This window comes from Sceloporus undulatus, chromosome 3, assembly GCF_019175285.1.
Source record: "Sceloporus undulatus isolate JIND9_A2432 ecotype Alabama chromosome 3, SceUnd_v1.1, whole genome shotgun sequence".
NCBI lineage: Eukaryota > Metazoa > Chordata > Lepidosauria > Squamata > Phrynosomatidae > Sceloporus > Sceloporus undulatus.
This window is the reverse complement of record NC_056524.1, coordinates 879,130-906,740: the sequence shown is the minus strand read 5'-3', so window position 1 is coordinate 906,740 and position 27,611 is coordinate 879,130. Positions and strand designations below refer to the sequence as shown.

Below are 27,611 nucleotides of genomic sequence, written 5' to 3'. Positions count from 1 at the left end.
TTCCGGATTCTTAGGATGCATGCATCATTTAAACAGCATACCTCCAAAGAGACCCAAAGCAGCTTTATTTTGGCAGTCTGTGGCGCATTACAGACCGCCGAAAAGCGGCGGCCTGCACCCGCACCTTTCCCCGCTGGATCGGGGCCAGAGCAGCAGCTGCTGAAGCCCCGATCCGCCGCTTTCCAGTCCACGGGGAAGCAGCAAAAGGCCACTTCCCCGAGGCCTGGAAAGGGGTGTCCTTGGGGCTTGAAGCCCCAAGGACACCCCGCGGTGGCGGGGAGGAGAAAGGGGCTGCTTGGCCCCTTTCTCCTCTGCATCGCTGGGCGCAGCCATCTAAAGGCTGCGCCAGCGACGCAAGACCAGGAAGGAGCTCTGTTTGAGAGCTCCTTCCTGCGCCGACGAAGGGGCACACTAAGCACCCTCGTGCAGTGCGACAGCGTCACGTCTGCACCGCCTCGTCAGGAGATGGCGCATTTGTGACAACATCACGGTGGCCCCCATGTAGATGGAGCGCCGCCATCTTGTACATCCTCAGGACGTATTAGGCTTGGGGGCATCAAGAAGTGACGCCCCTTTTTAAACCTATGGCGGTATGTAACGAGGCTGTAACAGGCCCTTGTCTCTCAGTCTTAGTCGCAACACACAGATCTCTACTCCATGCTGGAATTCTAACTACTCCTCCCTAAATTGCAGATCACAAGATGGCTGTTAAAGGAAAATTGTAGTGCTATAACCGTGCAGCATGAAAGGATCCCTGGTTTTGTTTGGTTAGAAACAACAAGTCCAGGGAAACCATGGCGCTTCTGAAAATACAGAATTTTGTTCTCAGTGCCCTGTGTCTGTTCGTACTACTTCAAAAAGCACCAGACTTGGCTAGGAGGGAGTGAAATGTATCCATGCCTAGCTGCAGTTTTTTGAACTGCTTTAAAGCTTGCTGCAAAATTGGCAGAGGGAGATTGCCTCTCAGTGGGTCAGGAGAATCTATAGGGCTCTCAGTTTGGAGAGAGTTGTGGGAATTTGGGCTAAGACAGCTTAGGCTTCTCAACAAAGTCATAAAATCTTGGGGCCACAAGGGCCATCTGTTCCAGCCCCCTTCAGCCATGCAGGAAGCCACAACTACAGCATCCCTGAAAGATGCCCATTCAACCACTGGTTAAAGGCCTCCAAAGATGGAGAGTCCACTTCTGCTCTCTTCTCTTCTTGATATCATGGTTTTGCAATGAAACTCCTTGCTGGATGAATTTTGTGATTTAAAAGAATAAAACAAGAAGAAAGTACTGTGTGCCCACGCCATGCACAGGCGCGCTATACGCAGCTTTAACCTTAGGCGGAAGGTTAAGCCGTCATAAAATGAATGGCACACGCGCCGCACCAAACACAGGGACACTCCCCCATTGAAACTAATGGGGTTTGAGCTTATGCGTTTTTCTCCATATGCTGGGGGGGGGACGGATCCCCGTGTATGGGGAGGGCCCACTGTACATGTCTGTATAGTCAAGTTGTTCACTCTTAAAGACAGTAGCTTTCGTACAAGCCCTAATCCTTTCCAACAGCATTTATGTTAGAAAATGCAACCAGGGGTAGGCAGGCCAAGTCATTGAGAGTTAAAGTTTTCTGCAGCATGGGATGAAATGCTGTGCCCACGTGTGTTCCCTTGTCCTCCACTTCAGCAAAATTTGACAAGTGCTCAGTATGCATGTCGTGACAGCAGCACAGATTTCCATAGTGCCCATTTTTATGCTCTGGGTTAGTTAGTTTAGTTTCTGGGCATTCACTAGGGGGAAGGAAGCATTATGTTGGCAGCACAATTTTGCCTTCTGTGACATGGCCTTACAACGTTTTCCCTTTGTTCCCACCGAACAGCTGACTTTGCTAGCTGGGTGACTCCTGGGTGTTGGAGCATTTATTTAGCCTGAATCTAGAATTGGTGCAGGGGGGTTGTGTTGTGTGGATCTCTCTTCACATAGTGATTGGTGACTCTCCATTGCTTTGGACCTGTGCTGGATTGCCTCTCCTTGTTCCCTGCAGAGCCCAGAAGCTGAGCAGCTGGAAAAGGGTGTGGAGTTTGACAGCGACATGGCAGACATCAGTCAGGAGCCCGCTCAGGCTTTTGCTGCAGAAGAAAGCCTTATGGAGGATCAGGAGCCAGTGCCTGCCTCCACCCACATTGCATCTTCTCTGGACATCAACCCTCACACTTTGCAGGTGACTCTCTCATTCATTGTCCCTCTTACCTGTATACCTGACCCTCTCTCAGGTTGGCAATTGACACCTGAGGTTACGTTCACTCTCTTGCATGGCTTGTCTTCTGAAACATGCTTGTCTTTCATTTGAGACAAATTATTTCCAGTCATTTTGATTCTCTGATCATTTGCACATCTCTATAGCTTTTTATTTAGGAAACCACATTTTCATTCAGATTTGAAGCATCTCCCACCATTCCTTCAAATTCAAGGGAAGGTAACAGTCTGAAAACAATTCTAAAAAATCAAAATGAAAAGCAGAATTTGAATGTCTAAAATAAATAGATAAAACAGATTACAATTAGGAATGCAATAATTAAAGCAGAAGTAATACACAAAAATAGCAACAGATTCATCATTATTGGAACAGTACTATAGCAGAATAAGAGAATAAGCACAAGGTCAATCCTGCATCTTATAACCCAAAAGCCTGTTTAAAAAAGGATGTCGCTCTCATAAAATGGAAAGCCATTGAAGAGGGGATAAAAGTGAACCTTAAGAGCTTCAGCTACTAGGAAGGTAGGAATGGCTTGGATCAAGTCTTCTAAAGCAGATTAAAGCAATTCCTGTGGCTCTCAAAAATATTTCAAAATGAAATCTGATTTATACATATGCATGCTTTGACCAGGGATGTAGGTGTCTTGATTTTTGAACAGGTAGGACAAAATGTAACTTGAGGACTGTTTGTGCTCACATTCTCTTGCAGTTCAGGAAATTGGAGTTTCCCTTCAGGAAATTGAATCTTGGGAAGTTATGAAGATCCTCTTCAGTCTTAAAGGATTCTTGAATAACTCAGGGCTACAGCGCAACATCTTGCATGCTGTGCTATGACTGTGTGGCACCCATGTGCATCACACACAGTCGCAACTACGTGGAGCTCATCATGGAGCCCATGCTGGGCTCAATGATGAGCTCCATGTGGTTTCAGTTGTGTGTGATACCCGTGTGGGGTCATAATGGCTTGGTCCTAATGCTGCTTCTGTAACCATGGCAGTACCCTTGATTCCTGAGTACCCTTGAGTCATGCTACCATGCATCTAAGGACATCTGGGCAACAGTATCCGGTTCAGAAGCTTGTGGGGCAAAGTTATAGGAAGGATTGCCCAACTCTGTATCAGCTGACCTTTGTGTAGAGGTCACTATTGGAGGCTCTTTCCTCTTATGTTCCTTTCACACAAGGTGTGACAGGTTATGAGATGACTGGAGACCCTTGGAGTGGGTGGTATATTTTCTCCAAGGAGACCCTGGTGGTCACATATTCTGGTGGCTAAACAAAAGCCTTCTTCTCTCTGACTTTGAACTCTGAAAAAAATGGTTTTATGCTGTTTTTATGTGCTGCCTGTAGTTTTGTTTTATAACATCATAGTGTGGATCTTTGGCTAATTTCCAATTTAAAAAGTCACTGCAAGGTTTAATGCAAATAGAGAGAGGATAGTAGATTAAGGCCTTTTAGAAAAATGACCGGAAGAGGACAGCATGGTGAGGAGTCTTGTGTGTCCTTGATTTCCAGATCATGAAGGCATCATTGCTTGTGGATGATGAAGATTTGGACTTGATTCTGGATCGCCGCTTGAGTAGACAAGCTGCAGCCCCAGGCACTTCCCAGGAGATCTGCTCCCCCAGACTTCCCATCTCCTCGCTGCCGCAAGGACGGAAGAGCCGCCTCTCAGGTACAGCCTGTTGGGTCCTATTAAACACATGTTACTAACATCCCCATGGCCCACCAGGTATCACAACATCTCAGGGTAGTGTGGGGATGAAACAGGTTCAGAACAATTTAGCATAGTTGAAAAGTGTAAAAGAGTAAAGAATTAATATGCTTTCAAACTGTTCCTTATTTAATGAACAATACTGATCAGAACAATTTAGAATCATAGAATCATAGAATCGTAGAGTTGGAAGAGACCACTAGGGCCCTGATCCAGTCCAACCCCATTCTGCCATGCAGGAAATCCAAATCAAAGCATCCCTGACAGATGGCCATCCAGCCTCTGTTTAAAGACCTCCAAGGAAGGAGACTCTATCACCCTCCGAGGGAGTGCATTCCACTGTCGAACAGCCCTAACTGTCAGGAAGTTCCTCCTAATGTTCAGGTGGAATCTCTTTTCCTGTAGCTTGCATCCATTGTTCCGGGTCCTACTTTCATTCAGCCAGGTGTCCCCCATAATCCTATATCTGTGCATTTTATTTTTCCGCCTTAAGTGCAATACCTTACATTTCTCTGTGTTGAATTTCATTTTGTTAGCTTTGGCCCAGCTTTCTAGTCTATTCAGGTCATTTTGAATCTTGATCCTGTCCTCTGGGGTATTAGCTATTCCCCCTAATTTGGTGTCATCTGCAAATTTGATAAGTATGCTCCCAATTCTGTCATCCAGGTCATTGATAAAGATGTTGAATAGCAATTTAAAACCATGGTCCTATAAAGATTTGAGCTGGATAATTGGATTGTTTATTTTGTATAGTCTATTATCTGTACTGCCTATTTTGTTTTATTTTGCATTATGTTTTTGTGTGTGTGTGTGGCTTTTTATTGTATTTTAATATTGTATTTTAGTATTTTATATTATTGATTAGCATATAAATGTTTCATTCTGCAACGGTTTGTAACACACCATGTACATGGATGGTGCTATATAAATAAACCATAACAACAATAAGAACAACCACTTCCAAACTCTTTGATAAAAAGCTATCTCTAAAACTTCGGGACATATTTTCTAAAGTTAATATTACTGATATTAGAATGGCAATGCAATGCATCTAATGGAATGGTTCCCAAATTTTGATCCTCCAGATGTTTCAGGATTTCAATTCTGGGATGTGAAGTCCAAAACATCTGGAAAACCAAAGTTTGGAAACCAGTGGCCTAATGTGGATTCTTTGCTTGTCTGACATTTCACCACATTAAAGAATTAATTTGAAATAACAAAAAAGAAAAATGAATGGAGGTAGGTCCATTTCACAGAGAACATGTTACGATCCAAGGGACACACTCCTCGGGTTTCACATCCCTCCCTAGTTCTAGGTCACTGGGCTCTTTCTCAGTCAGAAGCAGCACTCTGAATTCCATTGGAGGTAGAATATACCCATTCCCCCTTTACCAGCCTTGCTTAAACCACTTGCAACCCCTGAGTGCTATTTCTTTGAACCTGGCTCCTGAAGACCTCAGTTGGGAATCAGCATTCTCTCTACTGGGATGGCTCTTGGCAAAACCTTCTGGAAGTCTCTGCCTGTCAGGCTCAGCTCTCACCTCAGAATGTTCTCCTAGGTGATGATGGGAGGAGGGCATCTCCTCAGCTTTTTCCAGTTACCATCAGCAAAAATGTTGTGCTTTTCTTAAATAAGAAAACACCTGAAACATTGACAAGATATGCCGTGTAGTTTTAATTCTTGCTGTGTCCCAGGCAGGACCCTGAAGACAGAGCAAAGTCATCCAGAAGGAGCTGGCTCTCAGAGCTGTCAGTTACAAGGGTCCTTCTCACAGCAGTAATTGAGGGACCCATGTGTGTGTGTGCGCGTGTGTGTGCGTGCGCGCGCATTGAGGGATGGAGTCTTCCAGGTGTGTGGTCCCCCACCTGAATCCTGGACTGAAGTATCATCAGGCTGAAGGCTTAATTCAGCTGTAGCTGAATGCAGGCCAGTATGTGCCTACCTTTCTTAGGAAGGTATGTCTGAATGCAGATTGAAAGAGAGAAACTGGGGAGTAGTGAGAGCATAATCTGTGTTTTTAATTCTGTTTTTAATGTTTGATTTTAATATTGTATATGTTCATTGTTTGTTTTTCTGATGTTGTAACCTGCCTTGATCTCAAGGAAAGGCGGGCTATAAATAAATGATTTATTATTTATTTATTATAAGGGCCTACCTTTCTCCTCCTATAGTCCATTGGAAGCCATGCATGGTCAACTTCTTGCTCTGACAGAAACTGCCAACACACTCATGCCTGGAAACCGGCTTGTGAAGTGGTGGGAGCAAGTTGCATGTGCATGTGTAAAAACTGCAGGCAGTCGCACTTTGACCCAATGGCCAGTTTGTTTAGAGAAGATTGCTGTCATGATCCTCTGCTTTTTGCTTTTTTAGCCTTGTCTTGTTTGTTTTCCTAATATTAACATCCTTCCATTCTCCTCTGCCCTCAGTTGGTGGGTTGCTGCAGTCAAGGCTTTCCAGGAGCTCTCTCCTTCTCCCCCCATCTGCCTCCCTCCAGGACAGCCGTGGCCAACGGACGTCGTCTCTAGCAGGCCCTCTTCCCACATCGCCTTGGCCAACCCTTTCTCCCCTGACTTCAGTCTTCACAATGTCCAGCCCAGCACCTGAAGTACCTCTGAAAACAGTTGGTGTCCGCAGGCACCCTGGGCTCGTGCCCCTGGAAAAGTCCATCACCAATGGGAAGGGGAGGCTGCTGAAGGACATGGCACTCTTCATGGGCCGCTCTTTCCGTGTCGGCTGGGGACCCAACTGGGTTCTGGTCCACAGCGGTGAGCGGCTGAGTACATCAAGCGAGCCAGAAGACCTCCAAAGTGAGTCCATGGAGTATGGGTTCTTGCCCACGCCTGTTGCTCCAAAACAGTGAGTCACACTTTCTTTGGATGTGCTTTTTCTACAAACTATTACCCATTATAGACAGGGTGGGATGGGGTCTCTTTTGGCTGGCCAGCTGTATCTTCCGAGGGCAGTGAGGAGGCTCTTGCGGATGAAGCAGCATTAAGCTCTGACCAGTTTCCACTAGAGCAGAAGGTCAGCACAGTCCAGGGGTCAGATTTCTGTGCCTAAAATCCACCATGGATTGCATTGCCCTGAAAAATGAAACCGGTAGTAGCACAGGTCCACTGTCAGATTTGTTTAAAAGAACAACATCTTTGTTGGGATGGAGTTTGAGTAAAACAAGTGCTCTGAGCAGGGTGATGCCTTGTTCTGAAGGAGAATTCCCAGATTCCAGTTGGAGCAGCTTTCCTTCTAAGGGGGTCTCCCCCCAAAAAAACACCACCACCAATACTGTAGTGGACAAATTAAGGCTACCATCACTGAGCTTTCTTTATCCTTGCACTAGCAAGGATCCTTTTCTGCTCTCTGGAATTCTGTAGAGTTCATGCAGAGCCATCCATTGAAGAATGGTCTATAGTACTTCACAGCCCTGTTTTGAGCACAGCTGCAATTTCACAGGAGCCTGTGGGAAGCAGGGGAGGGAGCTGCGTCCCACACACACATGTGCTCAAGGGCTTGGGGACCTTTTCCAAAATAATGTTAACCAGTCTCTCTCCCATGGCTGCCTTTCTCAGCTTCAGAGAATATGTATAGGGAAGCAATCTCTGCTTGGGGCTGAGTTTGCAAATCCTACACAGAAACAGAAGGGGCTTCTAGACAGCAGGTGGGAGGTGTTCAATGTTCTTTTTTCTCCTCCATGTTTTATATTCCTGATGCCTGCTTGCCTTTTCTTCATAGGCTCTCAGAGTCTCCCTTCAAGGTTCATGTAGAAAAGCTGAGCTTGGAAGGAAAAACAGCTGAGAGAAGTCTACACTTGTACCTCGCTCCCTTAGAAATCAAGCTGAAGCACAGCACTGTTCATATGGACGAGCCCTGCCCCCTCTTGACCCCCAACCCTGGCATGGCAGCCATCCATGAGTTTGCCACATGGACTGTGGAGACATGTGAAGACCCAGAAGAAATGGAAGGTGAGTGTGTAACTGTATGTCACATACCAAAGGTGGCAGTGGCAGGGAAACCAGACGCCTAGCAGTTAGGTGCAGCTCCTGTCAGACTGGGGTAATGGAAGAATAGTATAAGGGTACCCTCTCTAATTCCCTCTCTGCCCCTGTGTGGAGATAGTCAAAGTTCTTTTGCTTACATTGATTAAAAGAGCAAGCAGAATCTGGCAACAAGCTTCCTTGGGGTACACAGAACCAGCTAACCAGTTCAGGCCTGTGTCCCTTGTAGGGCCTTGTAGGGCCTTAATGTTGTGCTACCTTACACCATAACTGGATAAGTGCATACAGTTGTTGAACCAACACATTACATCTTTACATGCTCCAAGATGTGACACAAATCATGGTGGAAAGGCACACACATGCAAAACCATTTTGGGAATGTGTGATTACTTGGTGCTATGACAACTTCCTAGCTGTGTTGATGTGAGGAGAATTGCTGGCTATGGGGCACGGCAACATCTTACTGGACGAGAAGTGGCAGACAATTTGGAGAGAGGGCGAAATGTGCTGTGGCACCATTAAGACTGGCAGATTTTTATAACATGAACTGCAGTTTTGCCAGATCCAGTCATAGCTTAGAAGAGGGTTTCTTTTTTTGTATTATAACCTGTGGAATCTGCCAGTCCTGAGGAACAGCAAAATCAGGACTCAGCAAATGTAAATGGGAAACCACTCAGAGTCAAAGGCTTTCCCAGCAGATAATGATTATCAATTAGCAGACATTAATCCTCTTTTGCATTAGCCTCCCAGCCTGAGGCCTGCCATCAGCACAGAACATACACATGCAAATCGCTCCTGCATTCCCAGGCTCACACAGTATATATACACCCAAATTTTTCCAGGCAAAGCATTCTCTGAAGATGCCAGCCACAGATGCTGGTGAAACGACAGGAAGAAAATTTTCTAGAACATGGCCACAGAGCCCGAAAAACCCACAAAAAACCTGTGGAATCCCTTAGCCACACGGCCAGGAAGGGAATGTAGCCAGTCAGTTGAGAGCAAATTTTAATGTGGAATCCCCGGTAGTGGCAGTTACATTGCAGAAACATCCTGGCTCTAGATAGTGTGGTGAGAACAGGTTAGGTTCTTACAACCACTTCCTAGAAAAAGATTTGGAAATACCAAAGGATCTCTTTTCCAAACTTGTGATTAGGCAGGCCCAGAACTTGTCTTGCAGAGCACAAACATTCTGAGACTAGCACCAGCTTTAAAGGTTTTAAAACCCCCAGAGAGCAGCATTCTCCTTGAGGAAAACCAAAGGGAATGGAAGACATGAAGAAATTGCACTTGGAGCACCTTTCCTACTTGCAGCTGGGATTTTGGCACAGCATTGAGGAGCCCAAGGTCGGAGACTGGAAGCTCTTGCATTGATTTCCTAACAATGCACTCTCACATGCTTTTCCCCCCAGCAGTGGTAAAAGACTGGTGTCTGGTGTGGACCTTGTGCGAAGCACTCTGGGGGCACTTGAAGGAGCTGGAGGCCTGCCTGGAAAAGCCCAGCGAATATGTCTTGGCCCTAGAACGCCGGAAGGCCTTCTCTCGCTGGCTGTCCCAGACAGCCGCTGAGCGCATCAAGGAGGAGGTTTCACTTAGTCAGAACAGCAATCCTGCAGAAGCCGTCTTCAGCTACCTCACCGGCAAACAGATCAGGGAAGCCTGTCGGCTGGCACAGCACTCTGGTAAGGGCAAAATCTTTTGAAGCGGATTATCACAATCTGGCTGGGGTTCTGCAGGTTGGCTTGAGAGGGCAGCCTAGTGAGTGACAATGTGCTTTTTGTTTAGGTGACCACAGGCTGGCTCTGCTCCTCTCACAGCTGGTTGGGAGCCAGGAGGTCCGGGAGCTCCTTGCCTTGCAGTTGGCAGACTGGCATCAGCTCCAGGCAGATTGCTTCATCCAGGAGGAGAGGCTGCGCATATATGCCCTGCTAGCTGGGAAGCCGGTGAGTTCCAAATCCTGAGTACAAAGCTGTGTCTGGCCACAGCTTGGCCACTTCTCTCACAAGAGGCAGCCAGGAATGTCACTCTCCTCCCAAGCCAGTGAGCCTCTGGGAAGGGAGCCCAAATCAATTCATGTTGCCTCTGGGCTTTGCAGTGCCTGGCTTTGCCCAAACTGGCCCTGCCTGAACCCACCCTCTTCCCTTCTGCAGGTGTGGCAGTTGTCAGAGAGGAGAAGCCTCAATGTCTGTTCCCAGTTGGACTGGAAGCGGTCTCTTGGCATCCACCTCTGGTACCTGCTTCCTTCCACGGCTTCCCTTTCCAAGGCCCTGTCTGTGTACGAAGCAGCCTTCCAGGTGAGTGAGGGCAGCATCCTTGCAGGTCAGGAGGCCAGACTTGAGCTCAGGCCACAGATGTGGTTCAGTCCCACCTGCTGCTGTCCACCAAGGAGAGGAGGAGGTAGAGGGGGAATTGGTGGTGCAGCAGGATCTCAGGTAAATGTGGGGTGCCTGTGGTGGGCAATGGGCCCCTCCGCCTGCCCCTGCACCTCTCACTCATTGCCCTTGCTTCCCTCAGGACTCACTGGAGCGTGACACGTATGCCTGTCCTCCCCTACCTCCCTATCTGGAAGGGTCCAACTGCCTGGTTGAGGAAGGGGATTTGCACCACCCGCTGCGAGATGTCTGCTTTCACCTCTTAAAACTGTACAGTGACAGGTAAGAAATTTTCCTTCTCCCCTGCTCCACACGTCTGGCCCAAGGAACTCCATCCCCCAGAGAGTTTCTGCTGTAATAAACTGCTTAATCTTCAAGGTCCCACAAGACTTCGGTTTTGCTGCTGTTTCTTCCAAAGTTTTGTCTTTCTCACTAGCCAAGGCCATACTACAAATAATGTCCTCAAAAAACAAAACTTGTACCATCTGCAAACAAGCCAGGGTTTTGGATTTTGTTTTGTTTTGTTTTGTTTGGCATACTTGACAGATTTCTAGGGTTATTCTTTTTTTAAATAAAAAATAATAAACCGCCTGTTTGTAAACCTCAAAGGAGCCGGTGGGATAGATCTATTTTATTTATTTATTTATTTATTTATTTACGTTGTTTCTACCCCGCCCTTCAGCCCTAAAGGCTATCAGAGCAGCTTACAATTATTATTTTTTAATTAGACGGTTCCCTGCCCTCAGGCTTACAATCTAAAATATAGATTGCCATGAGGTTGCCCACATCTCTTAATCCCATTCCCTCATTCCTTTGCTAAGGTTTCCCACACATTTCCATGAGGGAAGTTGCGAAGCTATTTCATTTACCCTGTTTCACCCAGCCCCAAAGAACAATTCTGTGTGTTGCCACAATTTGCAGAGTTGTGTCCAGTGGTGCCAAAACATGGATTTCTTCTTGCATTTGGGGCAGGGGCAGTGCTCCCAGTCTCCTGAAAGTCTACTGTTCTCCCAGGTGGAACAGGGCTTCCTTTTCCTTGGAAAGAATGTATGGTATCAAGAACTGACACACCATCATCCTCCATGCTGAAAACTGACTTCCTCCAACTCCTCCTGTTTGTGTCCTGCTTTCTTTTACTAGCTGTGAGTCTCAAGGCATCTTAAGAAATTAAAATATTTATACATAAACGCTTTTATCAATAAAGCATTAAAAACTGAAATATAATTAAATTACCAATAGAATTAAACACAGATGCACATAACAGCAGAAAAGATAGGGAGTACAACACAGTAATTAAAGCTCTCTCCCCTTAAAAAGTCGGTTTAAGCATAGAAAGGGTTAGGTCTGGATGGCCCTTGAAGTCTCTTCCAGCTCTATCATTCTGTGGTCCCCAAAGGCCTGTTGGAATAACAAAGCCCTTGCCTGCCTGACACTGTGTGTTTATTGAATCTTAACTTCAAGGACCATTTAGTCCAGTCCCTTTCTGCCATGCAGGAGTCCATGACTTCCTGGAATCCCATTTTGCGAAGAAGGCGCGATATAAATCCAATAAATAAATAAATAAGCCGCAGCATGCCTAAGAGATGCCCATCCAGCCTTTGTTGGAAGACCTCCAAAGATGGAGAGTCCACCTCCTACCCGAGTCAGTCCCTTCCACTGTCAAGCAGTTCTCACAGTCTTCCTAATGTTCAGGTGAAGTTTCTTTGCCATTTCAATCCATTGGTTCCTATTCTAGTCTCTGGAGCAACAGAAAACAATCTGGCTCCATCATCTACATGACAAATGGGAAAGGAGGAAAGAGATTCCACCTAAACATTAGGAAGAACCTCCTGACAGTAAGAGCTGTTCGACAGTGGAAGACACTGACTCCAAAAGTGGTAGAGTCTTCTTCTTTTGGAGGCTGTTTCTAAACAGAGGCTGGATGGCCATTGACTGTCACAGGGAGTACTTTGATGGTGTCTTCTTGCAAAGCAGAAGGGGGTTGGAATGGATGGCCCTTGGGATCCCCTCCATCTCTAGGGCTCTATGACTGTGTGATTTGTCCCTTGACAGATGCTACGATCTCCACCAGCTGCTTGACCCAAAGAGCATCACCGGTGACCCCTTGGACTACCGCCTCAGCTGGCACCTGTGGGAAGTGCTGCGTGCCTTGAATTACACCCACCTCTCGGAGCAGTGCCAGGGGGTGCTGAATGCCAGCTACGCGGCCCAGCTGGAGAGCGAGGGGCTGTGGGAATGGGCAGTCTTTGTGCTACTCCACACGCCCAGTGCCCAGTAAGTGCAGTGAGTCCTCCTTTGGTGTTGCTGTTTAATGTATGTGGTGTTTTCCCAGATAAAATGGATTCAGATGTCAGGCACCTTCCCACATACTGGGAAAGAGGGAGGAAGGGTATTCCAGGGGGCTAACATCTTTGCCTTTAGAAAATTGACCTAAACCCTATTGTTGTTTCCAGCTGGAGTAGATGGCTTGAATCAAGGGGGGATATACCTGTATGTGGGCTTGTCATTCAGTCACTGATTTAGTGGGCCTTCAGAATTCCTGCCTCAATCTCCTGAACAGAGTCTGTACAAAGTTTGAACAGACCCAGTCAATGTATTTAACGACATTATTATTTTTTAAAGTTGATTTTATAATTGCTATCCCTAACGATCCTTTCTCAGAAGACAGTAGTAGGCAAAGTTATATTTTACGTTAAAGTACAAAGACATAAAATACAGTAAACATGTTCAAAATGTTGTCAAAAGAATTGTCAGCCAAAAGTCTGGGATGCCTTTGGAAGCCCAGTGTTTTCATTTTTACCCATATAGTCAGCAAAACACTTCCAACTCAGAATAAAATTAAATTTCTTTTAACCATCCTAAGTTTTGTCACTGCAAGACGGTCATGCACATCCAGAGCATGTGAAGAGTGCAGAATGCATAACATATCAGTGCCACAGTTATAGTCCATTACTTGCTTATTTGGCTTGAAGAACGACACAGTCAGTAAGTCTTTACTGGCGGCTCAAACATTATGGTTTCAGAATCCAGTGAGTAGAGAAGGTCAAGGGACTGAAGGGACCTTGACTCCTACCGTCCCTCTTTCTTCAGAATGAGAGCAGCTGTGTGAAGGCAGATAACTGTCGGCACTCAAATTGCCTAACTCCTCTTTCTGGTTTTTTTCTTTCTGCACCTGGAAAAACCTATACCTAAGATACAGTCATCCCTCTGTAGCCACAGATTTTTTTATCCATGGATTCAAGCATCCACCGTTCGAAAATATTTTTCAAATGTATAAATTCCAAAAAGCAAAGTGTGATTTTGACATTTTATATGAGAGACACCATTTTACTACTATGCTATTGTATTTAATGGGATTTTAACATGCACAGATTTTGGTATCCACAGGGAATTCAGGAGCCAAACCCAGCAGATAACAAGGGCCCGCTGTACTATAACAAGCTTATGGATTAATTTCCCAATCAAAGCTAATTTTCACACATCATTATTATTACTATATTATTATACTCATCATCAGTTTTCCTTAAGGGGCTCATAGAGCTTATTGATTTCCAGACCTTTAACCATCTTCGTCCCTTCCTCTGGAGATGTTCCAGAAAAAAAGAACTAGGTTGAGTGAAGGAAGAAGGAGGTAGTGTGTGAAGATGGATGAGAAGCAGTTTGCCTAGCTGAATGGTACTGCTACCTATCCAAAGCCATTGATCAGAAGCTCTTCATAGAATTTTTCATCCATGTATTTCCACCCCAGCATGCGTGAGAGAGCTGTGCGCGAAATGCTGAATCGCCATTGCCAGTTAATGGAAACGCCGGATTCCTGGGAGAAAGAGGCCTTTCTCACGGAGAGGCTCTGTGTGCCCCCAGCGTGGATTCACGAGGCAAAGGCCATGAAGGCCCGGAGGGAGGGTGACCAGCACAAGGAGGCCCTGCATCTGTTCCGGGCAGGTCATTGGAACCTGTGCCACCGGCTGTTGGTCAGGCACTTAGCTTCAGGTAAGGCACACCTGATGGCTCTCAAGCGGGCTGAGCAATAGTAGGTGGGCAGGTGGGTTAGAGGGCATTATTGACAAGCAGACACTTCTGCAAACACTGACAGAAAGGAAACATCTCCCTAAGCCATCCAACCATCCCTTTCTTCCTTTGTTCCCTGCCTTTTCCTCAAAGCTGGGTCTCCAGGCAGCTTGCAAAATTGCAGTCGCAAGTACATTTGTATATCGCTTGTTAGTGAACTCAGTTTACAGTGTGCAAGCCAGTTGCCCCCAACAAGCTGGGGACTCATTTTTCCAACCTCCGAAAGGATGGAAGGCTGAGTGGCCCTTGTGGCTGCATTTAATCACTGCACACCAGGGCTCCAGAACAAGAGAGAATTAGACCTTCATCCAAAATATACTGCAGAAATAATCCAGTTTGATACGGCTTCAACTGCTCAGTGCTAGGGTATTCTGGGATTTGTAGTTTGTTGACACACCAGAGCTCTCTGACAGACCAGGCTAAATATTTCACAAAACTACAATTCCAGAATTTTCTAGCAATTAAAGCAGTTTCAAGCAGTCTTATTTCTGCAGTTTGTTTTGGCACTTAGGAATATAAATGACTAAAACTGCAAAATAGTATTAGAATGGTTTTAGACTGTCAGCAAAATTGAAGCCATTTGAAACATCCGTATAGTATGTCCCACTTGGATTATTGTCATGTGCTCTGTGTGGGGCTGCCTTTGAAGACTGGCGCTTCAACTAGTCCAGAGAGCCTTAGTGACATTTTTTTAAACTGGGTTTGGCTGCAGGGAGCTCACAACTCCTTTGTGACAATGATTTGTAGGATTTTTAAGGGTTGTGTTTTCAATTGGTTTTCATTTTTTGATAGTTACATTTTTAACCTCTGCATGCTGTGCATTTTTAGCTGTTTAACTGTTGTAAGACATCTTGATTCCCATACTGGGGAGAAGGCAGGATATTAAGCACACTGAGAAAAGCCCTTTTCTTACACAATGATCAGTTTCACATCAGTTCCTCATTTGCCAACAAAAAGCTAGGAGCAAGAAGGGAGCCAGCCTTGCCTCCATAGGAAGAGACCACTAGAGCCTGGGAGCAGCCACTGAGAAGACCAGGGGGCTCTTAGACCACCATGCTCTTCCTCTTGGGATATTGTCTGCATCCGCATTGCAGAAATAATCCAGTTTGACACCACAGTAATAGCCATTACTCAATGCTATGGAATTTTAGGAATTGCAGTTTTGTGAGACATTTAGCCTTCACTGGTTCGTAACAAACAGAAATTCCAAGAATTCCACAGCATTGAGCCATGGCAGTTAAAGTGGTGTCAAACTGGATTACTTCTGCAGTGCAGATGCAGTCACAATCATTTATCTGTTTGTTTTTTCTTTATCCTGTTCTTGGCATCAGTGGTGCCATGGTTTCACAGTTGTGCCATGTTAAAATCTTACAACTCTCATTCATTCCTTTCTTGCTCAGATGCCATCATTAACGAAAACTACACCTACCTGAAAGGATTCTTAGAAGACCTGTCTGCCCCAGAACGCAGCACACTCATCCAGGATTGGGACACTGCAGGGCTGGTTTTCCTGGACTACATTCGGGTCATTGAGATGCTCAACAGGATTCAGCAGGTAGTGCAGCCCAGACAGTAGCCACCGGAGATTATTTCCCTCCCACGCCCCCCTCCATCCAAGAAATCTCTCCTATGAACATTTTCTTTCTCATCCTCAGTCAGACATTTGGCATGGCCAGAGAAAGTGGTGTTGCATTTCTAATTCAGCATGTAGGTGTGGCGGGAGAATGCTCTTGAATGCTTTCACATGAGTATATTCCTCATACACCCAATTTAAAAACTAGCTTGTCAGAGGAAAGCCAATCCTCCTCCTGGGCGCATGGGACCTTCCCAGTGTTGAGGAGTGGCAGTGACAGGAGGGAGCTTAGTCCAGGTGGCCATCCAAGAGATGGTCTCTGCTGTCATATCTCGCTATTTATTTATTATTTAGAGTATTTATAACCTGCTCATCAGCCACAAAGGCTCCCAGTGTAGCCTCTGGTGTGCCTCCGTCCATTTTGCTCCTTGTTCAGAATGATTGTTTGCTCACTGTGAAGAAAGTGTACAAAGTGTGTTTCAGAGGTTGATGGGCTGCAGTCTTGTTTGTCCACAATGCACAGGGGTCATGTAGTGGGCAAGTACTTTGGGGAGACTAAGTGTAGTATTCTCATGCCATGACTTTCTATGAGCACAAGGACTGGTTGAAGCATTGACCAAATGAATTTCCAGGAGTGCAGAGAACATCAGATGGAATGAGCAGTTCCTGTCTGACCCACGTGGCATAGCCAAAGGTTACTTTAAGAAACTGCCAGTGGGCACCCAGAATCATCATCTTGCAGAAGCATTTCTGCCAAGCACAGGATATGAAATCCCTCAAGGATACCTTTCCTATTTCTTGCTTTTTTACTTTCAGCTGGATTGCTCCAGCTATGAACTGGAGGAGCTGCACACCAAAGTGATTTCGCTCTGCAACAGAATAGAGCTGGTCCCTTGCCACAATGCCAAGGACAGATTGGCCCAGTCTGGTAAGTTAATGGGCACTGTTGGTTTTTCCTTCCTTCCTTCCTTCCTTCCTTCCTCCCTCTCCCCCTCCCTCCCTTTCTCCCTCTGAAAGTTTTGTGCAACATGTCCCAGAGCACTCAGGGCTGCTGACCTTTAAAATCAGATAACACAGCATTTTCTGACGGCTTTAACCAACTGGTTTAAAAACAACATAAAATGGAACACCATGTGGAAATTCCTTTCTTTCACAGAGTCAGAGAGGTGGAAAAGGGACCCCGAGGGCTAGCTAATCTAAGCCCCTGCCATGCAGGAATCCAAAGCTAAAGCACTCACCATCCAACTTCAGTTTAAAGGCCTCCAAAGGAGGAGTTTCTACCACCTTCTGAGGCAGTCTGTTCCACTGCTGAACTAAAAAAGTTCCCCCTGATGTTTAGGTGTAATCTCTTATACTGTAATTTGAATCCGCTCCATTTTCAAAAAACCTTTTATGTTCTCAGAAGCCATTTAGGATGACTTGACAATTGAAAGAGAGGGGCTGGAATTCTAACCTCCCCAGGAAGGGAGTTGCAGAGGTTGCAGGGAGGAGGATGGGCCTTTGTGCCTCTTTTGGAGATTAAAAAGCATCCCTGGCTTTTGAAATCTAAGGTCAGGCAGGGGCACTTTCCTTGTAGGGCCATCTTCACAGCGCTTGCCTAAACCATGGAGGTCTAGCCTCCTGTGGCCTTCACTGAAATCAAATTGAGCCGCAGATATTCCAGAGGGCATAATGGCCACAGTGTAAGGTTGGTCATGCTGAGGAAAAGTCATTCTACGCTACCAACCAGGCTCTGCAGAGCCATCCTTTGTTTTGTGTTAGGTGGGTATGGGTCTGTAATGCTTTGGGAAGGGGGCTCTGATGCAGACCCAGAGAGCTCAAGGAGGCAGGAGAGAAAAGAAACCCAGCTCATTTGGAGTCACTGATGGTTGGATCCCTTCCTTTTTCCTTCCTCGCAGAAATGGCAAAGCGGAATGCAGACATCTTGCGGGTGGTGCTGAGCCTGCAGCACCCTCTGGACTCGGCCTCAAGGGGCAGTGTTCCTGATGTGCAGCGGGTGCCCTTGCGGCTCCTGGCTCCCCACATCGGACGGCTGCCCATGCCTGAAGACTACGCCCTGGAGGAGCTGCGTGGCCTCACCCAGTCTTACTTGCGAGAACTGACAGTGGTGGCCCAGTGAGGCTGGCCTGCTTCTTGCACCCTTTGAACATTTCGCTGGTCTTCTTGTCTCTTGTTTTTGGGGAGGAAAGGGTACGCTCCCTCTTCTGCCAGCAACACCCTCTCCAGCAAAGCAGAACTGCCTGCCTGCCTGTGGATGCTGCCATGGGCTACGACTCACTGGCTTCTGGCCACCCCTTCAGGGGTAGAGTGCAAAGACACATTGGTAATACACAGATGCCTCCCCCCTGCCTGCCCCCCCCCCCAATTGCTGAATAAAGCTTGCTGCAGCTGAAGCCAGCCATTGTGGTGAAGGCCTGACCCATGGAAGGGAGGGAGCAAGGCAGCAGCGGAGCACCTTCCAGACTTCTTACAGATGACTGTGGAAATTGTGTGTGTGTGTAATCGAGTCTCCCTTTGATTGATCCCTGGCCCAGAGAGCTTGTCTAGTCTTCTGGTAGGAGAAGGCCAAGAACGGGGTGGCTTTGGAGAGGGCAGTGTGTTCCACAAAGGTGGTGGTTGTTTGACAGGACGCGCACCAGGTGTGTCTCCCTTCAGCACAGCAATCCAGCCTGGGCTGTCAGGGCAGCTGTGGGTCAAGGGCAAGTCTCTCCAGATTCTCACAGAGGAGGGCAGGAAGATTGGGCCCTCCATGCTTTCAAACTCCTTCCCCCACCCCAAAACCTTCTGGTTGCCTGACTTTTTCATGGTCATTTTTAAAAAGAGCTGAGCTGCTCTTGTTCTTTCTTATCAGCTGCACAAAGCAGACCTCTTTGCAAATACTGAGGACACAGCTTCTCTTGAGGCTACCCACTCTTGAGACAGACAGCCTGAAGTTGTGGGGTTCACCTGGTTGTGGGGTTTGTTGGTCCAGGGAGCTTTACCCTCTGGGAGGAAGGGACTTTCAACCCCTCCGGCTGTCCTGCAAGGGCAGGTGTGCATGGGTGTGTGTAAAGCGGCCAGAAGCCCTGTTTGCACAATCGGAGCCGAGGGCCTAGGCGGGTGTTGGTGGCTGCTGCTGCCCATTCAGGTGGATGCAGGGGTCCAGTGGGGCATGGGTTCCTGGACCCCTGGAACTGGGGTCAGTCTGTGTTGGGGTGAGGGTTGCCAGCAGCAGTGTGGTTACGCATGAACATTATGTAAAGGTTTTTATTGAAACTATAAATAAATGATCCAGATTATTTTCTTGTCTGTTTCTCTGGAAATACTTTCTAAGAAAAATTAAAAAACGTTTATAGCATTTCCTCGTGTGCCTTGTTTATTTCCCCACCTTCAAAAAAGTGGTCTGATTCTCAGGACTGTTATACAGGATTTTGGACTACATTCACAAAGTGAAATGTCCTTGTTTAATAAGGACCAGTATCCACTTTATGTATCCTGTTAAAGACACAAGGCATGGAGGGGTCTGTGTGCATTGCTGGCAGCGTGTGAGAGATCCGGCTCAACAGAGGGGGATGTGCTTCTTATGTGCCATCAAGCTGACTCTGATTTATGGTAAACTCCCCCCCCCCATCATAGATTCATAGAACCATAGAGTTGGAAGAGACCCCAGGGCCATCCAGTCCAACCCCCTTCTTCTGTCATGCAGGAAATCCAAATCAAAGCACCTCCATTGACAGAGGGCCATCCAGCCTCTGTTTAAAGACCTCTAAGGAAGGAGACTCCACTGCACTCCGAGGAAGGAGTGTGTTCCACTGTCGGACAGCCCTTACTCTCAGGAAGTTCCTGTCAGGGATGATGGGAGTTGTAGCTCTTCTCTTCTGGCTCGAACTCACCACCTGGTTGTGCACCGCGCTGACCAGTTTTGGCCAAGTGGTTATCGCTTAGCAGAGTTACAGAGAATAGGCTGAGACCCTGGCAAATCTTCCAAGCCTTCTCACTCTTGCTTCCACAGAAGTCTTCACCTTCTTCAGGATCCAGCTGGTTTTGTAGCTTCACCCAAGACCAGACAAACTCAGTAGTCTTATATATAAAGATCTACTTTATTCTACTATATACAGGCCAAACCCACTATCCTTAACCCACTCTACAATCACTACTACAACGCACAAAATACATTGGGATGCATAGTCCTTATTATAGTCAATGCTGGTACCACCCACTGTGGTCTGTTTCCACCCAGTAGGCGTTGTACCTCATTCTCATTGGTTCTCTTGGTTCATCCTACAATTAATGATTTCATCACTCTCAGCCTTGCCCTGAACAATTGTCAGGTGTGTCCAATTATCCACTTACATTTCTTGTCCTTGGCATTCAGGACTTGTTAATTGTTTCCATTTACACCTGTGTGGTTCTCCATGGTCTTTGCTGAGTCACCTGACTCTCACATACATCTTTATTTCATTTACTGTAATCCCATTTGCTTTTTTCCTTGACAGTTCCTCCTAATGTTGAGGCGGAATCTCTTTTTTGCTGTAGCTTGATCATGAGAAACCCCCAAGAGTCCCCATAGCCCTGCTCAGATTATAACAAACTCAGAGCAGCAACCAGGGCTTTCTTGATGGAATCCATTGATCCTAATACGTTGTCATTTTCTTTTCCTTTTGCCTTTTGCCATTGTTTCTTTTTAATTTTTCTTATCTCTCGCTCTTTCTCCCAATACCAGTATAGGGATCAAGAGGCTTTTGCCTTCCGTTTTACCAAGCAGCATTACTTTACAATTGAGTCATGGCATCTGCGATCAGTCAAAATGCAACAGCCTCAGGTTAGTCATGGCTTCCACAGGAAGTACCATGCGGATTTGTTTTTTCTAGGAGCTTTTTATTGGTCTTTTTAGCCAATCCCGGGTATCTGCGGAACTCCCTCCCAGCTCCCCATTTCAGAGGAGCGGATTCTACTCTCCGCTTTCTTCAGCCGGCATGGATTGATTTTTAACTGGTATTCAAGGAGATCTCACTGAGATTTTCTTGACCGCAGAGGTAGCATGCTTGTAAAGCCTCAGTGAAATGAGCCAACTCCAACATCTGTACTGTCTCATCGGTGAATTCCGCACTCTACGGGGTTTACCATCTGTAAGCCAATTGATGCCAACAAGCTGGGGACCTCATTTTACCGGCAAGTCTATTTATGGGGGGTTACAGAGGGCAGGGAGGGAGACGTCTGAGGTGTATTTAGCTGAATGCGGAGCCTCCCGGCCCGCCCCGGGGGCTGGCTTCAGGTGTTGGGGCTTCCACACGGGGGCAGTGAAAGCGCCTCACCTGGGTCCGTTTCGGACCCGGAGTTTCGAGTTCCAACCGCGCCTCGGAGGACGCTGCAAAGAGAGAGGCAGCTTCCGCACGGGCAGCCCCAAAGCGCGGCTTTTTTTTTTTCTTTTGCCGGCTACTGGATGCGCAGCTGCGCAGCTAAAGGGCTAAGCAGCGGCAGAAAGCTATGTTCGCATTTAAAGTGCCCAAGCCCCTTTAAAATTCTCCCCCCCCCCCCCCCGCTCTGCCCCAAAACACGTGGTGTCTCCTGCCAGCTGGTGATCAGCTGGTGTTGGCATCCTTGTCCCACTTGCCCGTTGCCAATGTCACCCGCACTCATGGATGCCTCCTCTCCTTTGGTCCCGCCACTCCTGCTGAATTCTGCAATGCGGCAGCACAGGCTGTCTCCTCTGCCACTGGCCGTCCCCTGCCATCTCCCCTCAACTCCTTTGTACATATGTCAATATTACAGTTTTAGCGTTTTTTTTTTATGTTATGTTAGTGTGAAAATGGCAGAGAGGATTGTGTAGGGTGCACTTTAAAGTCAAAAATTTCCAAGCAGCGCATGCGTACCTGTTGCTCTAGGGTTAGTGGTTCGGGTTAGTTAGGGTTACGAGTCTTAAATGCCGCCGCAGCTGTGCCTCAGCTTCCACAGCTGCTGGCAGGGACGTTGCCAATTAAAGCCTGACTGCAAACTGCGCATGTTCCAAGACCCCACTCACTATGCGACGGAGCTTGGCTTTTAATGGGCCAACTTAACAGTAGCGGCCGTATCAATTCTGGGTGTTACCGGTGCAGCAGCTCTCATGGCTTCTTCCCCTTCTCGTATGTGTCAGCCTTCAGGTAGGACTGCTCAGTTTTTCTGCAGGTACTCCATTTTCTGGGACCATATAGCCTATGCGGTAGCATCTCAGTATGAGACCAAGACGTCCCCATGCCTTTTTTTTTTTCGGGGGGGGTTGCTGGTGGATGGCTGTTGCCATCCTGCCTGGTGGCAAAGTGAGCCGCCACACAGCTGTGCCAGGAGCAGCCGAACTGTGCCCGTTTCCAAGGTGAGATGGCACAGGATGTGTGTAGGGGTCACTTTAAATCACAAACTTTCCCTTTTCACTTTCTACAACCAAAAAATTCGCCGGCAAACTTACAACTTCCCGCGATTCTAGCAACGCATATCACACAAGTGGCTCTAGGGTTAGGGTTACGAAATTAAAAATGCGCCGCAGCTGGCCGCAGCTTCCAACGCGGACGTTTGCAATTAAAGCCTTGACTGCAACGCACATGTCCGGACCCCGACCCATATTATGCGACGCAGCTGACACGGAGCTTTTAAACGGGCAACTTATATTTGCGGCGTAGCATTTTGACGTATCTCGGCATCGCTTACCTATTATGCCGCAAATCAAAAAGAAGCGGAAAAAACAGCAGCACTTTTTAATCCGGCTTCTTCCCGCTTGGGCGTGCGGGGGGCGTGTTTACGTGGCATTCAGTAAAGCCGTTGAAGGCTCTACCTTCATGACGTCCATGAATACACCCCTTTTTGCCCGTTGTAACCCGCCTATGATGAAGTTAAAGTAATTAACTATCACTAGAACTAGTGGTTTGAGTGTCAGACTATGGACTTGGAGACCTGGGTTTGAATCCTGTTGGGTGAACTTAGGCAAGTCCCTTCTCTCGGCCTCAGATGATGGCAGTGGAAAACCCATTCTGAAGAAACCTGCCAAGAAATCCTGTGACAGGTTTGCTGAAGGGTTGCCATAAGTCAGAATGACTTAAAAGCACACAACTGGACAAGAGATTGGGTAGTTTGAGCTCAGACTATCATTCTGGAGACCAGGGATCAATTTCCCAGCTTGGCCACGGAAAGCCACTGTGGGGGGACTTTGCGCAAGTCAGCTCTCTCAGCCTTAAGGAAAAAGGCCATGTAAAAATCCCTCTGAAACAATCTTGCCAAGGACCCCATGATAGGGTCCTCTCGTAGGTCACCATAAGTCGGAAATGATTGAAGGCACACAACAACAACAACCAATAACATCCATAGAATTAAAGTGATTTAATAACGCCCATTATAAGGTGATATCTTTTCCTGTAGTTTGCGTCCATTGCTCCATGTCTCATTCTCTGGAGCAGCAGAAAATAAGCTTCTCCATCCCACTATGACATCCCTTTCAAATACCTAAACGGGCCGTAATGTCAACCTTGAGCCTTCTTTCTCCAAGCTAAAAAACCTTACCCAGCTCCCTAATAGGGTTCATGGTTTCCAGCCCTTCCTCATTTTTGGTCACCCTCCTCTGGTCACATTCCAGTTTCTCTCATGTCCTTTTTGAATTGTGGTGCCCAGAACTGGACACAGTATTCCAGGTGGGGCCTGACCAAAGCAGAATACAGTGGCACTATACTTCTCCTTTACTTCTCTTGATGGAGCCTAGGAATAGCATTGGCCTTGTTAGCTGCCGCATCACAACTGTTGATCATGTTCAACTTGTGGTCGATTGTGACTCCTAGTCCGTTCAAACGATAGTTTTCATTCAGCCAGGTGTCACCCATCTATATCTGTGCATTTCATTTTCCACCCGAAGTGCATACCAAACATTTCTCGGTGTGAATTTCATTTTCGTGCTTTGCCCAGCTTCTAGTCTATTAGGTTCATTTTGGATCTGATCCTGTCCTCTGGGTATTAAGCTTTCCCTCCTAATTTTGTATCATCTGCAATTTGATAAGTATGCCCTCAATTCTGTCATCCAAGTTGTGGGCGGGGCTGGCATAGCAGACTCCATCTTGCAGGCAACAGATCCTCCCCTTATGTTCTCTCCCAGATGCACAACAAACTTACTCCGACAGTGTGGTACAACTGTACCTTTAATAAGAAATAGCTTTGTATCCAGTAATGATAACTCAAAACATAAAGTCCAGTCTTCAAGTCAGACATCTCACTTCCCATCGTGACATAGCTTGCTTCCCACAGCTTCTCTTGTGGACTGCACCACTCGTCCTCCAAAGCCTCAAGGTCTCTGGTTGTCCACTCCCCAGAGCCCACAAAGCCCAGGCTTCTCCTCTAAGGGTTCTGTCGCTTCTCCTTCTCTTGGGGCCTTTGCTTTGGCCGTAGGACCCTTCTTGGAAGAGGCACAGGGACTCTGTCCCCCTCTGGCCTCCTTAAACCCTGTTCTTTCCCTTCCTGGCCGCTGCTGCCCGACCCCTTTTCGCAGGCCTCAGCCCTTCTGCTTTTATAATCCTTCCAGCTCCACCTCTGGTTAACTTCCTCCTTCCCTCAACCTCCACCACCTGGCTGCCCTTAGCCCCTAGCTTCTCTACCTGGGTGAGTACCTCACTACACAAGTCATTGATAAAGATGTTGAATAGCCCTGGGCCAGGCAGAGAATTTGGGACCCCACTGGTCACTTCTCTCCAGGAGGAAAGGGAGCCATTATGGCTGACCATCCTTTGGGTTCGGCCGGTAAACCAATGACAAAAATCCATGTAACAGTTGCCTTGTCTAGCCACATTTTACAAGCTTGTTTGCAAGAATGTCATGGGGAACCATATCTATATCATGGGGACCTATATCTTACAGCATTCCCTTTGTCTACCATCCGGTAATATGTATCAAAATCATCTGTTGGTGGTCTCCCATCCAAGTAAACCAGGGCTGACCCTGCTGAGCTTCCTAGATCAGATGGGATTGGTACCTGTTTAGGCTGTTTAGGCTCCTCCGATGGGCCATAGTGGACAGTAGTGGACAAATGCCCAGAGACTCCAGGGGATGGCATTAGATTGCCTTTGTGCTCCATCCCACTCTGTGATGGTTCTGCAATCCATACAATGCCTTTGGTGCAGAGAACTAAAGCTGTGAAAACACTGTTTTAGAGGCCTTCCTGGAAACCCTACGTACCCAGCAGGGACCTCATTTCCAGGGCGCTCTCCTTGCGTTAGAAATGGCGCCATGCGCTGCTCGGTTTCTGGAGGACCTTCCTCCCCAAAAGCATGGCTGGTGGCGAGACACAATGGCTTCAGCCAGTCAACCAAACCTTAGATGTCCCTTGGGGGACCCTTCCAACTCTACAGTTCTATGAAAGTGACAAAGACCCTCGAGGACTATTGCAACATCCAAGTGGTCAAACCTATCTATGGTGCCACAAATCTCATTTCCAGGAACCCACAATGCCAGCTCCACAACCACTTTGGGAATTTGTTGCTGTTGTGTCTCATTTTTCATTTATGGTGACCCAAAGGCAAACCTATTGCAGGGTTTTCTTGGCAATTTTTTTTGGTGGGTCCCCTTATAAAATACACGTAAAATCCAAGTCTAAAGTGGTTGGTTAAAAGATATGCAACGTTATGCACTAAGCCAAAGATTATGAAACTGACTATCTGGGAAGGAAACAACACTTACCACGCTTTTCTCTTCCTGCCAAAACAGCACTAGGTTGCCAATTTTATCCTCTTTTGCAGGTTGCAAAGGTTGCTGGCTAGGATTTTACAAGTTTACTACAATCTAGATTAGGCAAACACGTAACTTCAAATGCAGTCATTTGTATGCACTGTATTCCCCCTCATGTCCCAGCAAATACATTAGGGTCCAGTGGTGCAGTATGTGTGCATCTTTGCAAAACAGTAATTCCTAGCGGTTCCTTCTAAAGAAACCTCTTCAGGACCCACTGAAGCCACTTCCCTCAGGTGTCTCTTTCCCTTTCCCTTTTCCACTCTCAAGGCCAGGTAAGGAAAATCCCTCAGTGGCTGTCACAGAAAAGGCAGGCTGGACTTTCCACGCCGCACGCCCTGCAGCGCACTGCAGCGCACGCAAGAAATCCCTTTTGCATGCGACAAAGAGAGAGAGAGAGAGAGCATTATTTTCCCTCTCTGCCATCATCATCACCTGAGCGGCTGGTTCCCTCCTTGGCGTCTCCATCACTCACCTTGCCTTCACCATTAAGGGGACTGGGATTTCATGTCCTCTGGAGAAGCTTAAAACTCACCTTCCCAGTTGCATTACAGACCCTGAGGACAAGTCTGAGGATGCCTCCGAAGCCATTCCTTTGCTCTCTCCTGCTTTCTGGGCTTTTACTTGGGTGTCTCCAGGTGCCAGGTAAGTCTTTGCACCTTTCCCTTCCTTTTGCAAAGCCTGGGTTTGGAATTGAGGAGTTTGTTTATTGCTAATGTGGCTTTTCTCTAAATAAAATTAGTGTCTCTCTTAAGCTTCTTTGGAGGAGCTTGGCTCTTAAGCCAATGCTGTTCCATCTTCTTGGTTCCTTTTTGTCATCCTTGGATGGAAAGGACTCTGCAGCACCTGCGGACTCTAAGGTTTCTTGTTTGGCCTCCCACCTGGGAGCAGGTAGCGTTCTCCGGGCTGATGCTGTTTGTCTTTATTCTTAGTCTAATATATTTTAAAGTAAAAAATGAAGAAGTAAATAAGAACCTGGGCAGGGGTTAGAAGGGTACCTTACCAGCTCCATAGAAACTTGGTGTTGGCGCTGGCGTTTGGGGTCTGCCAGGCATTGCCATCAGCTAAATTGCAATTCAATCATCCGCATGCGGAAGAGGAGCAGCTGCCCCGCTCTGGAAATGCACCTGCTGAGTAATTGGAAATGGCGTGTCTTGATCTGTAAGCGAACCTTGCAAGATGTCAATGGAAGCGCCTGCCGCTGAAATGGGACACCCCTCATTAAACTTTCAGGATGGGAAAAAGGATGCATCTCGCAGCACCCTCTGCAAGTTGGGGCTTTCAGCCAAGGAAGGAGGCAGGACCAGAAAACAAAAAGCCCTGTGGGGTCAAAGGTGACAGAGAAGGGGCTGGCCTGGGTTCAAATCCCACCTTTCCCATTCACTTCCCCAGAAACCTTTGGCATCTCACGTCCGCTCTGCCAGTTTTGCGTCCTACATGCTGGGATGGATTGACCAATTGATTTACACTTTTCTATCCCATTCATAAGGTCTCAGGGATGCTTACGATAAAAATCAGATCAAGCATTTAAAACAGCCTAGAACCTGCATAGACCATTGGTCTTCTGTATCATGGATTCTTTACGCATGGATTCAAGCATCCATGGCTTGAAAGTATTTTTAAAATACACTTGTCTCTCCCTATTCGCTGGGTCAGGGGCACAAGCCCCCCGTGAATATGCAAAAAGCGCAAATAACAAGAACGCCCTGTTTTGACCTGAGAGGACACCTCTCTAGGAATCTCTAGGTCCTCCAGGGTCAACATCCGACAGACACTGACCATAGAACTGCAATGGAGGAGCTACAAAGGCCTAGTAGAGTCTTCTCTCTAGGAATCTCTAGGTCCTCCAGGGCAACTCTGTGGTCAACATCCGACAGACACTGACCATAGAACTGCAATGGAGGAGCTACAAAGGCCTAGTAGAGTCTTCTCTCTAGGAATC

The 27,611-nt window shown here is 47.0% G+C and overlaps 2 protein-coding genes across 2 annotated transcripts in view; both read left to right on the top strand.

Moving 5' to 3' along the window:
* The window catches only part of NUP98 (nucleoporin 98 and 96 precursor), a 72,641-nt gene extending 53,349 nt beyond the window's left edge, over positions 1-19,292 (top strand). Inside the window, 13 exon segments of the mRNA XM_042458150.1 lie at positions 2,029-2,205; positions 3,754-3,913; positions 6,380-6,809; positions 7,683-7,912; positions 9,358-9,624; positions 9,728-9,885; positions 10,093-10,236; positions 10,457-10,596; positions 12,367-12,588; positions 14,063-14,304; positions 15,783-15,937; positions 16,772-16,883; positions 17,854-19,292. Coding sequence (XP_042314084.1) covers positions 2,029-2,205; positions 3,754-3,913; positions 6,380-6,809; positions 7,683-7,912; positions 9,358-9,624; positions 9,728-9,885; positions 10,093-10,236; positions 10,457-10,596; positions 12,367-12,588; positions 14,063-14,304; positions 15,783-15,937; positions 16,772-16,883; positions 17,854-18,074 — 2,658 coding nt within the window. The 3' untranslated portion in view covers positions 18,075-19,292.
* Positions 19,293-26,118: 6,826 nt separating this feature from the next.
* Positions 26,119-27,611, top strand: part of CHRNA10 (cholinergic receptor nicotinic alpha 10 subunit) — a 10,896-nt gene continuing 9,403 nt past the window's right edge. The window contains exon 1 of the mRNA XM_042458113.1: positions 26,119-26,314. Within this exon, the coding sequence (XP_042314047.1) occupies positions 26,245-26,314 (70 nt within the window). The 5' untranslated portion in view covers positions 26,119-26,244. The remainder of the gene's footprint in view (positions 26,315-27,611) is intronic.